The 17,298-nt window shown below is 40.9% G+C and overlaps 2 protein-coding genes across 2 annotated transcripts in view; both read right to left on the reverse strand.

Moving 5' to 3' along the window:
- Nucleotides 1-3,109: 3,109 nt before the first annotated feature.
- On the reverse strand, nt 3,110-3,742 carry LOC137407903 (P-selectin glycoprotein ligand 1-like). The gene has a single exon (XM_068094286.1). The coding sequence runs from the start codon at nt 3,740-3,742 to the stop codon at nt 3,110-3,112; it is 633 nt and encodes a 210-aa protein (XP_067950387.1).
- A 5,384-nt stretch (nt 3,743-9,126) lies between these two features.
- The window catches only part of LOC137408389 (uncharacterized), a 42,262-nt gene continuing 34,090 nt past the window's right edge, over nt 9,127-17,298 (reverse strand). The window contains exons 5-7 of the mRNA XM_068094902.1: nt 12,377-12,508; nt 12,128-12,303; nt 9,127-10,337 (exon numbers count right to left, since the gene is read on the reverse strand). Of these exons, the coding sequence (XP_067951003.1) occupies nt 10,166-10,337; nt 12,128-12,303; nt 12,377-12,508 (480 nt within the window). The 3' untranslated portion in view covers nt 9,127-10,165. The remainder of the gene's footprint in view (nt 10,338-12,127; nt 12,304-12,376; nt 12,509-17,298) is intronic.

The raw sequence follows: 17,298 nt of genomic DNA on the forward strand, positions 1-17,298 counted from the left end.
TCTATAAACCAAGCCACAAAATATAATGATTGATGTGATAATGGTTTCTTTTATCTTAGTTTATTGATGTAACAACATTAGGCTGTAATATAACTATCTCTTAACCTTAAATGAATAAAAAATCGCGCGCCGTGCTGACCCGGTTCGACCCGATCTTGGCCCTCATTTCTGACCCTGAGTCTGGTCCGACCCTGCATTTCTTGATCTCGTTCCAGCTCTAGCCAAGAAAGCCATTGATTCCATTTCCCTGATCAGATCAAAACTTCACAGGCTCATCATATTTAGTCATGTTTAGTTCAGCATGATATTAGTCTATTCACCTAGCCAGGGTCAGGCGCTTCGAGTGGGTGAGCTATTTGCCCCCTCTCCTTTCCCCCTTCTCTCTTTTCCCCTTCTCACTTCTTCTTTGGGGAAGGGGAAAAGAGCGAATGGGGATAGGAGAGGGTGGCAAATAAAGCCCTGATGGCTCATGAATTGTGTGCAACATTTCATAGCTTTTATACTTTTAATCTATGGTGGTTATCAGATATTATCACATAATCGCTTTAGTTTACTGGATTTTGTATCCAAGGTTTTAATGTGAAAATAAATGTGATTTTGTCATCTTCTCATGATGAGCTCCATTGTTAATAACAGTGCAGTCAAGCATGAGGTACAATACAATGACGTTGCGTCATGCTATTTAAGTCTGACAGGCTTTTTCCCTATTGGCCAATCTACGTTTATATATCTATGAATAAAGCAAACAATAGAGATGATTCCATGTGCTAGAGATCTGTTTGGTAAAAACTCAACTGATTGGTGGTGCCAATACAACAGAGTCCCTTGCTATCAAGCAAGGAAATTGGAAGTGAAGATGGAACAAGAAAGAGTGAAAACTGCTATGGCCTGTCCATGGCCTAGATTTACATCTAATGGAAAATCCATGGCAGCGCATGGCTGCTATTCTTAGCAAATCAAAGCCTAAAACAATGAAAGTGCTTATAGAAGGGATAGTAAAGGTTTGGCACAGAGTGATTGACTAGAAAGAACTGGAGTAGCTGGTGACATCAATGAGGAGAGGCTGTTACCTTGGCATTAGCTCGGCTTGTGCTAAGAAAGAGCGGCTTGGCACCGCCCTTCTGGAACCACAATTGCTCCTGTACCTAATTTCGTGTGCAAATGGTCACAATGTAATCTGCACCAGGATATACCATTTGCGGTGGTCACCCTCTAAATGGGAAAAGCCGAAAAAAGAAGTTGCTGCAAGCTTTTTTTTGCAAAAAAGGGTGACATGGCAGCCCTTCCTAACACCTACTGACCTGACTGTATGCCAGCACGCTACTGGCTGAATCACAACTGCTTGGTTACAGCCACTGAAAGTTCACAAGTACTAATTTACTGTGGGCGGCTCCATACTTTTGCCCATCCTGTAAGTAATAGCTTTTACAGGCTGGGATAACTCGAAATGCATACTTGGTCATCTGTTCATTTAGCATTTGTCAACCATTATGAGATATAATAGGGAATACATTGTACAACGTGTACAGTTGTACACAAGCGTATATATAATCAAATCTGATACTGTTCACCTAATTTATATCACCGGGCCAAGAACATTGACTAGTCTAAAATAACACTATTTTCTTCATCTGTTAGTTATTTGCTACTACTTGTCACCAGCTATTCCACTTTGTGGCAAATACTGACTAGATTGAAACAGTATTTACAATGAATTATGCTTCATCAATATTTGTGATCGGATGTTACAAAAAGTGATTAAATGCCATACAGCTTGAAGCATCAGTGCTCATGTGGAAAGTCGTTGAAGCATCAGGGCTCATGTAGAGAATTGTTGAAGCATCAGGGCTCATGTGGAGAGATGTTGAAGCATCAGTGCTCATGTGGAGAGTTGTTGAAGCATCAGTGCTCATGTGGAGAGATGTTGAAGCATCAGTGCTCATGTGGAGAGTTGTTGAAGCATCAGTATTCGTGTGGAGAGTTGTTGAAGCATCAGTATTCGTGTGGAGAGTTGTTGAAGCATCAGTACTCATGTGGAGAGTTGTTGAAGCATCAGGGCTCATGTGGAGAGTTGTTGAAGCATCAGTGCTCATGTGGAGAGATGTTGAAGCATCAGTACTCATGTGGAGAGTTGTTGAAGCATCAGGGCTCATGTGGAGAGTTGTTGAAGCATCAGTGCTCATGTAGAGAATTGTTGAAGCATCAGGGCTCATGTGGAGAGTTGTTGAAGCATCAGGGCTCATGTGGAGAGTTGTTGAAGCATCAGTGCTCATGTGGAGAGTTGTTGAAGCATCAGTATTCGTGTGGAGAGTTGTTGAAGCATCAGGGCTCATGTGGAGAGTTGTTGAAGCATCAGTATTCGTGTGGAGAGTTGTTGAAGCATCAGTACTCATGTGGAGAGTTGTTGAAGCATCAGTACTCATGTGGAGAGTTGTTGAAGCATCAGTGCTCATGTGGAGAGTTGTTGAAGCATCAGTATTCGTGTGGAGAGTTGTTGAAGCATCAGTATTCGTGTGGAGAGTTGTTGAAGCATCAGTACTCATGTGGAGAGTTGTTGAAGCATCAGTACTCATGTGGAGAGTTGTTGAAGCATCAGGGCTCATGTGGAGAGTTGTTGAAGCATCAGTATTCGTGTGGAGAGTTGTTGAAGCATCAGTACTCATGTGGAGAGTTGTTGAAGCATCAGTACTCATGTGGAGAGTTGTTGAAGCATCAGTACTCATGTGGAGAGTTGTTGAAGCATCAGTACTCATGTGGAGAGTTGTTGAAGCATCAGTACTCATGTGGAGAGTTGTTGAAGCATCAGTATTCGTGTGGAGAGTTGTTGAAGCATCAGGGCTCATGTGGAGAGTTGTTGAAGCATCAGTACTCATGTGGAGAGTTGTTGAAGCATCAGTACTCATGTGGAGAGTTGTTGAAGCATCAGTACTCATGTGGAGAGTTGTTGAAGCATCAGGGCTCTTGTGGAGAGTTGTTGAAGCATCAGTACTCATGTGGAGAGTTGTTGAAGCATCAGTACTCATGTGGAGAGTTGTTGAAGCATCAGTACTCATGTGGAGAGTTGTTGAAGCATCAGTATTCGTGTGGAGAGTTGTTGAAGCATCAGTGCTCATATGGGAGTTGTTGAAGCATCAGTACTCATGTGGCGAGTTGTTGAAGCATCAGTGCTCATATGGAGAGTTGTTGAAGCATCAGGGCTCATGTGGAGAGTTGTTGAAGCGTCAGTGCTCATGTGGAGAGTTGTTGAAGCATCAGGGCTCATGTGGAAAGTTGTTGAAGCATCAGTGCTCATGTGGAGAGTTGTTGAAGCATCAGTGCTCATGTGGAGAGTTGTTGAAGCATCAGTACTCATGTGGAGAGTTGTTGAAACATCAGTACTCATGTGGAGAGTTGTTGAAGCATCAGTGCTCATGTGGAGAGTTGTTGAAGCATCAGTGCTCATGTGGAAAGTTGTTGAAGCATCAGTGCTCATGTGGAGAGTTGTTGAAGCATCAGTGCTCATGTGGAGAGTTGTTGAAGCATCAGTACTCATATGGAAAGTTGTTGAAGCATCAGGGCTCATGTGGAGAGTTGTTGAAGCATCAGTGCTCATGTGGAGAGTTGTTGAAGCATCAGTGCTCATGTGGAGAGTTGTTGAAGCATCAGGGCTCATGTGGAGAGTTGTTGAAGCATCAGGGCTCATATGGAGAGTTGTTGAAGCATCAGTGCTCATGTGGAGAGTTGTTGAAGCATCAGTGCTCATGTGGAGAGTTGTTGAAGCATCAGTACTCATGTGGAGAGTTGTTGAAGCATCAGTACTCATGTGGAGAGTTGTTGAAGCATCAGTGCTCATGTGGAGAGTTGTTGAAGCATCAGTGCTCATGTGGAGAGTTGTTGAAGCATCAGTGCTCATGTGGAGAGTTGTTGAAGCATCAGTGCTCATGTGGAGAGTTGTTGAAGCATCAGTACTCATATGGAAAGTTGTTGAAGCATCAGGGCTCATGTGGAGAGTTGTTGAAGCATCAGGGCTCATGTGGAGAGTTGTTGAAGCATCAGGGCTCATATGGAGAGTTGTTGAAGCATCAGTGCTCATGTGGAGAGTTGTTGAAGCATCAGTGCTCATGTGGAGAGTTGTTGAAGCATCAGTACTCATGTGGAGAGTTGTTGAAGCATCAGTGCTCATGTGGAGAATTGTTGAAGCATCAGTGCTCATGTGGAGAGTTGTTGAAGCATCAGGGCTCATGTGGAGAGTTGTTGAAGCATCAGGGCTCATGTGGAGAGTTGTTGAAGCATCAGTGCTCATGTGGAGAGTTGTTGAAGCATCAGGGCTCATGTGGAGAGTTGTTGAAGCATCAGGGCTCATGTGGAGAGTTGTTGAAGCATCAGTATTCGTGTGGAGAGTTGTTGAAGCATCAGGGCTCATGTGGAGAGTTGTTGAAGCATCAGTGCTCATGTGGAGAGTTGTTGAAGCATCAGTACTCATGTGGAGAGTTGTTGAAGCATCAGTACTCATGTGGAGAGATGTTGAAGCATCAGTGCTCATGTGGAGAGTTGTTGAAGCATCAGTATTCGTGTGGAGAGTTGTTGAAGCATCAGTGCTCATGTGGAGAGTTGTTGAAGCATCAGTGCTCATGTGGAGAGTTGTTGAAGCATCAGTGCTCATGTGGAGAGTTGTTGAAGCATCAGTGCTCATGTGGAGAGATGTTGAAGCATCAGTGCTCATGTGGAGAGTTGTTGAAGCATCAGTATTCGTGTGGATAGTTGTTGAAGCATCAGGGCTCATGTGGAGAGTTGTTGAAGCATCAGTATTCGTGTGGAGAGATGTTGAAGCATCAGTACTCATGTGGAGAGATGTTGAAGCATCAGTGCTAATGTGGAGAGTTGTTGAAGCATCAGTACTCATGTGGAGAGATGTTGAAGCATCAGTGCTCATGTGGAGAGTTGTTGAAGCATCAGTATTCGTGTGGAGAGTTGTTGAAGCATCAGTGCTCATGTGGAGAGTTGTTGAAGCATCAGTGCTCATGTGGAGAGTTGTTGAAGCATCAGTGCTCATGTGGAGAGATGTTGAAGCATCAGTGCTCATGTGGAGAGTTGTTGAAGCATCAGTATTCGTGTGGATAGTTGTTGAAGCATCAGGGCTCATGTGGAGAGTTGTTGAAGCATCAGTATTCGTGTGGAGAGATGTTGAAGCATCAGTACTCATGTGGAGAGATGTTGAAGCGTCAGTGCTAATGTGGAGAGTTGTTGAAGCATCAGTACTCATGTGGAGAGTTGTTGAAGCATCAGTACTCATGTGGAGAGTTGTTGAAGCATCAGGGCTCATGTGGAGAGTTGTTGAAGCATCAGCGCTCATATGGAGAGTTGTTGAAGCATCAGTACTCATGTGGAGTGTTGTTGAAGCATCAGTACTCATGTGGAGAGTTGTTGAAGCATCAGGGCTCATGTGGAGAATTGTTAAAGCATCAGTGCTCATGTGGAGAGTTGTTGAAGCATCAGTACTCATGTGGAGAGTTGTTGAAGCATCAGTGCTCATGTGGGAGTTGTTGAAGCATCAGTACTCATGTGGAGAGATGTTGAAGCATCAGTACTCATGTGGAGAGTTGTTGAAGCATCAGTACTCATGTGGAGAGTTGTTGAAGCATCAGGGCTCATGTGGAGAGTTGTTGAAGCATCAGTACTCATATGGAGAGTTGTTGAAGCATCAGGGCTCATGTGGAGAGTTGTTGAAGCATCAGTACTCATGTGGAGAGTTGTTGAAGCATCAGGGCTCATGTGGAGAGTTGTTGAAGCATCAGGGCTCATGTGGAGAGTTGTTGAAGCATCAGGGCTCATGTGGAGAGTTGTTGAAGCATCAGCGCTCATATGGAGAGTTGTTGAAGCATCAGTACTCATGTGGAGAGTTGTTGAAGCATCAGTACTCATGTGGAGAGATGTTGAAGCATCAGTGCTCATGTGGAGAGTTGTTGAAGCATCAGTATTCGTGTGGAGAGTTGTTAAAGCATCAGGGCTCATGTGGAGAGTTGTTGAAGCATCAGTATTCGTGTGGAGAGTTGTTGAAGCATCAGGGCTCATGTGGAGAGTTGTTGAAGCATCAGTACTCATGTGGAGAGTTGTTGAAGCATCAGTACTCATGTGGAGAGTTGTTGAAGCATCAGGGCTCATGTGGAGAATTGTTAAAGCATCAGTGCTCATGTGGAGAGTTGTTGAAGCATCAGTACTCATGTGGAGAGTTGTTGAAGCATCAGTGCTCATGTGGGAGTTGTTGAAGCATCAGTACTCATGTGGAGAGATGTTGAAGCATCAGTACTCATGTGGAGAGTTGTTGAAGCATCAGTACTCATGTGGAGAGTTGTTGAAGCATCAGGGCTCATGTGGAGAGTTGTTGAAGCATCAGGGCTCATGTGGAGAGTTGTTGAAGCATCAGTACTCATGTGGAGAGTTGTTGAAGCATCAGTACTCATGTGGAGAGTTGTTGAAGCATCAGGGCTCATGTGGAGAATTGTTAAAGCATCAGTGCTCATGTGGAGAGTTGTTGAAGCATCAGTACTCATGTGGAGAGTTGTTGAAGCATCAGTGCTCATGTGGGAGTTGTTGAAGCATCAGTACTCATGTGGAGAGTTGTTGAAGCATCAGTACTCATGTGGAGAGTTGTTGAAGCATCAGTATTCGTGTGGAGAGTTGTTGAAGCATCAGGGCTCATGTGGAGAGTTGTTGAAGCATCAGTACTCATGTGGAGAGTTGTTGAAGCATCAGTACTCATGTGGAGAGTTGTTGAAGCATCAGGGCTCATGTGGAGAATTGTTAAAGCATCAGTGCTCATGTGGAGAGTTGTTGAAGCATCAGTACTCATGTGGAGAGTTGTTGAAGCATCAGTGCTCATGTGGGAGTTGTTGAAGCATCAGTACTCATGTGGAGAGATGTTGAAGCATCAGTACTCATGTGGAGAGTTGTTGAAGCATCAGTACTCATGTGGAGAGTTGTTGAAGCATCAGGGCTCATGTGGAGAGTTGTTGAAGCATCAGTACTCATATGGAGAGTTGTTGAAGCATCAGGGCTCATGTGGAGAGTTGTTGAAGCATCAGTACTCATGTGGAGAGTTGTTGAAGCATCAGGGCTCATGTGGAGAGTTGTTGAAGCATCAGGGCTCATGTGGAGAGTTGTTGAAGCATCAGCGCTCATATGGAGAGTTGTTGAAGCATCAGTACTCATGTGGAGAGTTGTTGAAGCATCAGTACTCATGTGGAGAGATGTTGAAGCATCAGTGCTCATGTGGAGAGTTGTTGAAGCATCAGTATTCGTGTGGAGAGTTGTTAAAGCATCAGGGCTCATGTGGAGAGTTGTTGAAGCATCAGTATTCGTGTGGAGAGTTGTTGAAGCATCAGGGCTCATGTGGAGAGTTGTTGAAGCATCAGTACTCATGTGGAGAGATGTTCAAGCATCAGTACTCATGTGGAGAGTTGTTGAAGCATCAGTGCTCATGTGGAGAGTTGTTGAAGCATCAGTATTCGTGTGGAGAGTTGTTGAAGCATCAGTGCTCATGTGGAGAGATGTTGAAGCATCAGTACTCATGTGGAGAGTTGTTGAAGCATCAGTGCTCGTGTGGAGAGTTGTTGAAGCATCAGTGCTCATGTGGAGAGTTGTTGAAGCATCAGTGCTCATGTGGAGAGATGTTGAAGCATCAGTGCTCATGTGGAGAGTTGTTGAAGCATCAGTATTCGTGTGGAGAGTTGTTAAAGCATCAGGGCTCATGTGGAGAGTTGTTGAAGCATCAGTATTCGTGTGGAGAGATGTTGAAGCATCAGTACTCATGTGGAGAGATGTTGAAGCATCAGTGCTAATGTGGAGAGTTGTTGAAGCATCAGGGCTCATGTGGAGTTGTTGAAGCATCAGGGCTCATGTGGAGAGTTGTTGAAGCATCAGTACTCATGTGGAGAGTTGTTGAAGCATCAGAGCTCATATGGAAAGTTGTTGAAGCATCAGTGCTCATGTGGAGAGTTGTTGAAGCATCAGGGCTCATGTGGAGAGTTGTTGAAGCGTCAGGGCTCATGTGGAAAGTTGTTGAAGCATCAGTACTCATGTGGAGAGTTGTTGAAGCATCAGTACTCATGTGGAGAGTTGTTGAAGCATCAGGGCTCATGTGGAGAGTTGTTGAAGCATCAGTACTCATGTGGAGAGTTGTTGAAGCATCAGTGCTCATGTGGAGAGTTGTTGAAGCATCAGTGCTCATGTGGAGAGTTGTTGAAGCATCAGTGCTCATGTGGAGAGTTGTTGAAGCATCAGTACTCATGTGGAGAGTTGTTGAAGCATCAGGGCTCATGTGGAGAGTTGTTGAAGCATCAGTGCTCATGTGGAGAGTTGTTGAAGCATCAGTGCTCATGTGGAGAGTTGTTGAAGCATCAGTACTCATGTGGAGAGTTGTTGAAGCATCAGTACTCGTGTGGAGAGTTGTTGAAGCATCAGTACTCATGTGGAGAGTTGTTGAAGCATCAGTACTCGTGTGGATAGTTGTTGAAGCATCAGTGCTCATGTGGGAGTTGTTGAAGCATCAGTATTCGTGTGGATAGTTGTTGAAGCATCAGTGCTCATGTGGGAGTTGTTGAAGCATCAGTACTCATGTGGATAGTTGTTGAAGCATCAGTGCTCATGTGGGAGTTGTTGAAGCATCAGTGCTCATGTGGAGAGTTGTTGAAGCATCAGTGCTCATGTGGAGAGTTGTTGAAGCATCAGTGCTCATGTGGAGAGTTGTTGAAGCATCAGTGCTCAGTTTTTTAATGAGTAAATAACAAATAATCTCTTTATCTAACTATCTGAAGGTTGGAATGAAAGTTTGAAGTGGTTGATCCATCTGTTACATATAATGGACAATGTGTGGGAGCTTAATCCTACGTTCTGATTTTATCTGTACGTACTATTCCATTGTTTCAATACAATAGAACTAGAATATACCAATGGAACAAACTATTTTTTGTTGCATTACAATATAGCGGAGCTATTTAACTGTTAAAATACAACATAATGGAGCTTTTCACTGGTGAATTATAATAGAAAGCGACTATTTCATGGTTGAAATACAATGTAATAAAAATATTTCACTGTTGCATTACGATATAAAGGAACAATTTCACAGTTGAAATACAGTGTAATGGAAGTATTTTATTGTTACAATAAAGCATTATAGAACGATTTAACTGTTGAAATACAACGTAATGGAACTATTTCAAGTTCATAGAACAGTTGAAGGAGGAGATGACAATTGATAAAACACAGTTCGCAAGGAAAGTTACTTATCTATGAATGGATGAAATGGAAATCATAGCACAACAGAACTCTGTTCACAGCCATGTTTGAGTTCTCAAGAATTGTGATTCCTCTACAGCTAATGATATCTTTGATTCGTTTGCAGTTACTGAACTTTTATGTTAAGATTTCTGAAGAATATATAAAATTATTCATTTTAGTTTTTCTACAAAGGTTCATACTAAATTTAACATAAATTCGTAAAATATATTATAGTAAGTTCCGCATACAGTCATACCTCGACAAACAAGCTTAATGCATTCCAGGACTGAGCTTGTATGTCAATTTACTCGTATCCCAATGCAATACTAACTCAACTTGATTCTAATTTTGTCTTCGTTTTCATATTTCGTTATCATCTTCCGGTTTGGCGCCTTTTACCTCGCTTTCGCTATGACTGAGTCGGCTTTTTTAAATGGATCCGACGAGAAAGACTGAACCATACTGTTTTCGAAAGCGGCCTCTCACTTGCTTGGCCATCTAACTGCCGCAGAAAGAACTGACTCAAATGCTTGCATCTCAAAATTGTCTCACATCTAAACGCAAAAAACTTGCTCAAAATTCTGCTCACGTCTCCGATCTCTTGTATTTTGGGGCACTCGTATGTCGAGGTATAGCTGTACAGTATATGGTTACTACGAATCATCGAGCTGGGAGTATAGACCATAAAACGAGTGTTGCAGTATTTGTGATGATGGTAAGTAAGACATGTACTAAACTGTTAAACATGCATAGTAAGTGTCAAGGTAAATACTTCATGGCGTTACATTCAAACAGATTAATACCAGTATCTTGGGCAATGCTCGGAGTCTCGTAATAAGAGTAGTAGATTTCTAACCATTAATTTGACTGAACCTCAGATTTAGACTTTTTTAGTCACTAGTGAATTCTACTGGCGCCTGTCAATCGCTTTTCTCATTTGATGCAAAGTTTCTTTGGTAACTCGGCAACAGCCTCCGATCACTGTTGCGCCTTTCTCTATGCACATAGAGATAAATGGTTCGAGGTTTACTAGCTTACTCTGTCCAGCCCAGCCCTTTCCGCTAGTCCAGAGCTCTCCGCTGCAATTATTAGGCAGATTAATCAAGATATGTAACATGTCACATTAAGGTAGAACACTCCCTTAGTTATCCTCTAGTTTACTAATCTAGATAAGTCTAGATCTGGAGCTGGACTACTCAAAATAGCGAAAAGACTTGCTGTGCCCTCATTCTGATAAGTACATAGAGGCACATACTCTCTATTCCTAGATCTGATAAGTCCATAGAGGTACACATTCTCTATTACTAGGTTTGAATGAGCCGTAGCATTTCACAAAGTGTCCGATTAGACTGATTATTTCTTATTTACAAATATCTCCGAATGTTTTAATCAAATATAATTGCCTAAACATACCAAGGAATTTTAAAAACTTGACGCCCAAAATTTTTCAAAACATGGTTGTGTAAGTAAACTTACTGGCAAAAACTAACAAGAATATGTGAGTTAAGTAAATATAAAACATATTTAGTGTATGTGAGAGCAAGCTAACACCCCATATTTTGTCACTCACTCAATTTACAAGCTAACGCATTGCTGTACCAGTAATTGCTTACAAGCGCCTTTAAGGCGAAGGAACAATCAAACCCTTTTTCTCTATCACTTTAGTAATTTAGTTAAGCATTTTCCCATTAAACCTTTTGCATGGTTTTATATTCCACAATTAACCTTAAAGCATAACAGCTTTTTTTGTTTACCATAGGTAAATCTGACACGCGGATTCCGATTTTGTACTCAAAATAGAGATTGGTCTACTCCATTTTTGTTTTTGAACTTTTGTACAACGATTCAATATCGGTGTCGCAATCGACACAACAAGCCACGCCCATAAATATGTGACATAGCCTAGCTTTTTAGGGACGGGAGTTGAGGATGTTTAATCCAATCTAGAATTGTAGAGATGAGTCTTAAAACCCATTTTTCTCTAAATTCAGCCTTCAAAATAATTTGTCTTTTCCGAAAGGTAGATGAGCTATTTAACATTGTTTGCAGCTTGTTACAGGATGTTTAGTAGGCTGAATGCCGAGAAAAAGGAGCTCCAAAAACGCTTTTTCACATAAAATCACACTTTTTTGTCGGCGTTCAGCCTATTAAACATCCTGTCACAAGATACAAGCAATATTAAATAGCTGAGGGCGGGCAGAGATAAATTGGACGGGGCTTGTTGTGTCGATTGCGACAAAGATATTGAACCGCTGTAAAAAAGCCTTCAAAAACAAAAATGGAGTAGACCAATCTTTATTTTGAGTACAAAATCTGATTTACTGATTTAGCTTACTCGGCTGTGAAACAACTTGAACAAAACACAATGTACTCTAATAAGACTGCAGATGACTGTAGCTACCATAGATGAGTTTTGAAACGTAAAGCCATTGTCCGAATAGATTAACTTACTATGTCGAAGCTTGACTGTGAATTAAAAACCTTGCAGCAATTTTTATAGCAGTGATTGTGAAGCAAAGAGTATGCTGGTCTTGCCATAACTTGAACACAATCTACGCCGTTCTACCTTTTCTAAATAATCTGAGTACAAAGATAGTGAGAGTTATCATTGCATTAATAATACCAAAGAAATACAGAAATATGGAACATCTAAGTCCTAAGAAGTTGCCCACAATTTGCAAACATTTATGGAAGTACATGGCTACGTCGTGTCAGTGATATAATGTTAATTAACAATGAAGTGTAAACTGGAATAAAAGAGCTTTACCAAGGCAGTGGTTATGAGCTTTTTTTTACTCTGGAAGTTACAAAATAGTTAAAAACAAGTAAAGAAAAATGAGATGGAATTTGAGCACCAATTTCCACTTACCTATTAGGGTACACAACAAACGGTTTTAACTCCTTATACGGCTGTAGCGAGTCCAAAAGAGATTCTATGTATTCAGGGCTAGTACAATTAACACCCACATGTGTGATTTGGTCACACTGCATACTTGATCGGACGGCATCTGAAAGTGGCTCCCCATAGTTAGTATGAAGTCCATTCTGTTAGAGAACCAGCAAAGAATCAGAGTTGGAATTCATTCAAAAGTAACTCGAGTGTAAAAAACGAGCTTACCTTGCACGAGAACGACAGCATGGCTTTAGTTCTGGGAAACTCTGTGGCTAAAAGATTTACTAGAGCATCTGCCTCCTTTGCAGCTGGAATGGTCTCAAAGGCGAACATGTCTATGCCTGCTTCAGCGAGAGCCTACTTGAGAAGAGAAGATGTAGTTTCAAGCAGTCAAAATTGATTTGAAGCAAAAATAATCCAGTTAATTTTAAAAATAGATAGAGATGAATATCCAGCAAAACAAAGAATAAACTACTATCAACGTATGAACTATTACCAACGTATGAACTACTATCAACGTATGAACTACTACCAACGTATGAACTACTATCAACGTATGAACTACTACCAACGTATGAACTACTATCAACGGATGAACTACAACCGACATATGAACTACAACCAACATATGAACTACTACCAACATATGAACTACTATCAACGTATGAACTACTACCAACATATGAACTACTACCAACATATGAACTACAACCAACATACGAACTACTACCAACATATGAACTACTATCAACGTATGAACTACTACCAACATATGAACTACAACCCACGTATTCACTACTATCAACATATGAACTACTACCAACGTATGAACTACTATCAACATATGAACTACTATCAACGTATGAACTACAACCAACATATGAACTACAACCAACGGATGAACTACTACCAACGTATGAACTACTATCAACGTATGAACTACTACCAACGTATGAACTACTACCAACGTATGAACTACAACCAACATATGAACTACAACCAACGGATGAACTACTATCAACGTATGAACTACTACCAACGTATGAACTACTACCAACGTATGAACTACTATCAACATATGAACTACTACCAACGGATGAACTACTATCAACATATGAACTACTACCAACGGATGAACTACTACCAACGTATGAACTACTATCAACATATGAACTACTACCAACGGATGAACTACTACCAACGTATGAACTACTACCAACATATGAACTACTACCAACATATGAACTACTACCAACGTATGAACTACTACCAACGGATGAACTACTACCAACGTATGAACTACTACCAACGTATGAACTACTACCAACGTATGAACTACTATCAACGTATGAACTACTACCAACGGATGAACTACTACCAACGTATGAACTACTACCAACGTATGAACTACTATCAACGTATGAACTACTACCAACGTATGAACTACTACCAATGTATGAACTACTACCAACGGATGAACTACTACCAACGGATGAACTACTACCAACGTATGAACTACTACCAACGTATGAACTACCACCAACGGATGAACTACTACCAACGGATAAACTACCATCAGCGTATGAACTACTACCAACGTATAAACTACTACCAACATATGAACTACTACCAACATATGAACTACTACCAACGGATGAACTACTATCAACATATGAACTACTACCAACGTATGAACTACTACCAACATATGAACTACTACCAACGGGATGAACTACTACCAACATATGAACTACTACAAACGGATGAACTACTACCAACGGATGAACTACTATCAACATATGAACTACTACCAACGGATGAACTACTACCAACGTATGAACTACTACCAACGTATGAACTACTACCAACGGATGAACTACTACCAACGTATGAACTACTACCAACGTATGAACTACTACCAACGTATGAACTACTACCAACATATGAACTACCATCAGCGTATGAACTACTACCAACGTATGAACTACTACCAACATATGAACTACTACCAACGGATAAACTACTACCAACATATGAACTACTACCAACGGATAAACTACCATCAGCGTATGAACTACTACCAACGTATGAACTACTATCAGCGTATGCACTACTACCAACATATGAACTACTACCAACATATGAACTACTACCAACGTATGAACTACTACCAACATATGAACTACTACCAACATATGAACTACTACCAACGGGATGAACTACTACCAACATATGAACTACTACCAACGGATGAACTACTACCAACGGATGAACTACTATCAACATATGAACTACTACCAACGGATGAACTACTACCAACGTATGAACTACTACCAACGTATGAACTACTACCAACGGATGAACTACTACCAACGTATGAACTACTACCAACGTATGAACTACTACCAACGTATGAACTACTACCAACATATGAACTACCATCAGCGTATGAACTACTACCAACGTATGAACTACTACCAACATATGAACTACTACCAACGGATAAACTACTACCAACATATGAACTACTACCAACGGATAAACTACCATCAGCGTATGAACTACTACCAACGTATGAACTACTACCAACGTATGAACTACTACCAACGTATGAACTACAACCAACGGATGAACTACTACCAACGTATGAACTACTACCAACGGATGAACTACTACCAACATATGAACTACTACCAACGGATAAACTACCATCAGCGTATGAACTACTATCAACGGATGAACTACTACCAACGTATGAACTACTACCAACGTATGAACTACTACCAACGTATGAACTACAACCAACGGATGAACTACTACCAACATATGAACTACTACCAACGGATAAACTACTACCAACATATGAACTACTACCAACGGATAAACTACCATCAGCGTATGAACTACTATCAACGGATGAACTACTACCAACGTATGAACTACTACCAACGGATGAACTACTACCAATGTATGAACTACTACCAACGTATGAACTACTACCAACGGATGAACTACTACCAACGGATGAACTACTACCAACGTATGAACTACTACCAACGTATGAACTACCACCAACGGATGAACTACTACCAACGGATAAACTACCATCAGCGTATGAACTACTACCAACGTATGAACTACTACCAACATATGAACTACTACCAACATATGAACTACTACCAACGGATGAACTACTATCAACATATGAACTACTACCAACGTATGAACTACTACCAACATATGAACTACTACCAACGGGATGAACTACTACCAACATATGAACTACTACCAACGGATAAACTACCATCAGCGTATGAACTACTACCAACGTATGAACTACTACCAACGTATGAACTACTACCAACATATGAACTACTACCAACGGATAAACTACTACCAACATATGAACTACTACCAACGGATAAACTACCATCAGCGTATGAACTACTACCAACGTATGAACTACTATCAGCGTATGCACTACTACCAACATATGAACTACTACCAATGTATGAACTACAACCAATGGATGAACTACTACCAACGTATGAACTACTACCAACATATGAACTACTACCAACGGGATGAACTACTACCAACAGATGAACTACTACCAACGTATGAACTACTACCAACGGATAAACTACCATCAGCGTATGAACTACTACCAACGTATGAACAACTATCAACGGATGAACTACTACCAACGTATGAACTACTACCAACGTATGAACTACCACCAACGGATGAACTACTATCAACGGATGAACTACAATCAACGGATGAACTACTACCAACGGATGAACTACTATCAACATATGAACTACTACCAACGGATGAACTACTACCAACGTATGAACTACTATCAACATATGAACTACTACCAACGGATGAACTACTACCAACGTATGAACTACTATCAACATATGAACTACTACCAACGGATGAACTACTACCAACGTATGAACTACTACCAACATATGGACTACTACCAACATATGAACTACTACCAACGTATGAACTACTACCAACGGATGAACTACTACCAACGTATGAACTACTACCAACGTATGAACTACTACCAACGTATGAACTACTATCAACGTATGAACTACTACCAACGGATGAACTACTACCAACGTATGAACTACTACCAACGTATGAACTACTATCAACGTATGAACTACTACCAACGTATGAACTACTGCCAACGTATGAACTACTACCAACGTATGAACTACTATCAACGTATGAACTACTATCAACATATGAACTACTATCAACGTATGAACTACAACCAACATATGAACTACAACCAACGGATGAACTACTATCAACGTATGAACTACTACCAACATATGAACTACTACCAACATATGAACTACTACCAACGTATGAACTACTATCAACGTATGAACTACTATCAACATATGAACTACTATCAACGGATAAACTACTATCAACGGATGAACTACTACCAACGTATGAACTACTACCAACGTATGAACTACTACCAACGTATGAACTACTACCAACGTATGAACTACTATCAACGGATGAACTACTACCAACGGATGAACTACTACCAACGTATGAACTACTACCAACGTATGAACTATTATCAACATATGAACTACTACCAACGGATGAACTACTACCAACGTATGAACTACTACCAACATATGAACTACTACCAACATATGAACTACTACCAACGTATGAACTACTACCAACGTATGAACTACTATCAACGTATGAACTACTACCAATGTATGAACTACTACCAACGTATGAACTACTACCAACGGATGAACTACTACCAACGGATGAACTACTACCAACGTATGAACTACTACCAACGTATGAACTACCACCAACGGATGAACTACTACCAACGGATAAACTACCATCAGCGTATGAACTACTACCAACGTATGAACTACTACCAACATATGAACTACTACCAACATATGAACTACTACCAACGGATGAACTACTATCAACATATGAACTACTACCAACGTATGAACTACTACCAACATATGAACTACTACCAACGGGATGAACTACTACCAACATATGAACTACTACCAACGGATAAACTACCATCAGCGTATGAACTACTACCAACGTATGAACTACTACCA

This window comes from Watersipora subatra, chromosome 11, assembly GCF_963576615.1.
Source record: "Watersipora subatra chromosome 11, tzWatSuba1.1, whole genome shotgun sequence".
Taxonomy (NCBI): Eukaryota; Metazoa; Bryozoa; class Gymnolaemata; order Cheilostomatida; family Watersiporidae; genus Watersipora; species Watersipora subatra.

What these genes read in the sequence shown, in the direction of transcription:
- LOC137407903 (XM_068094286.1), bottom strand. Translation starts at nt 3,742, where the DNA reads ATGAGCACTGATGCTTCAACAACTCTCCACATGAGCACTGATGCTTCA.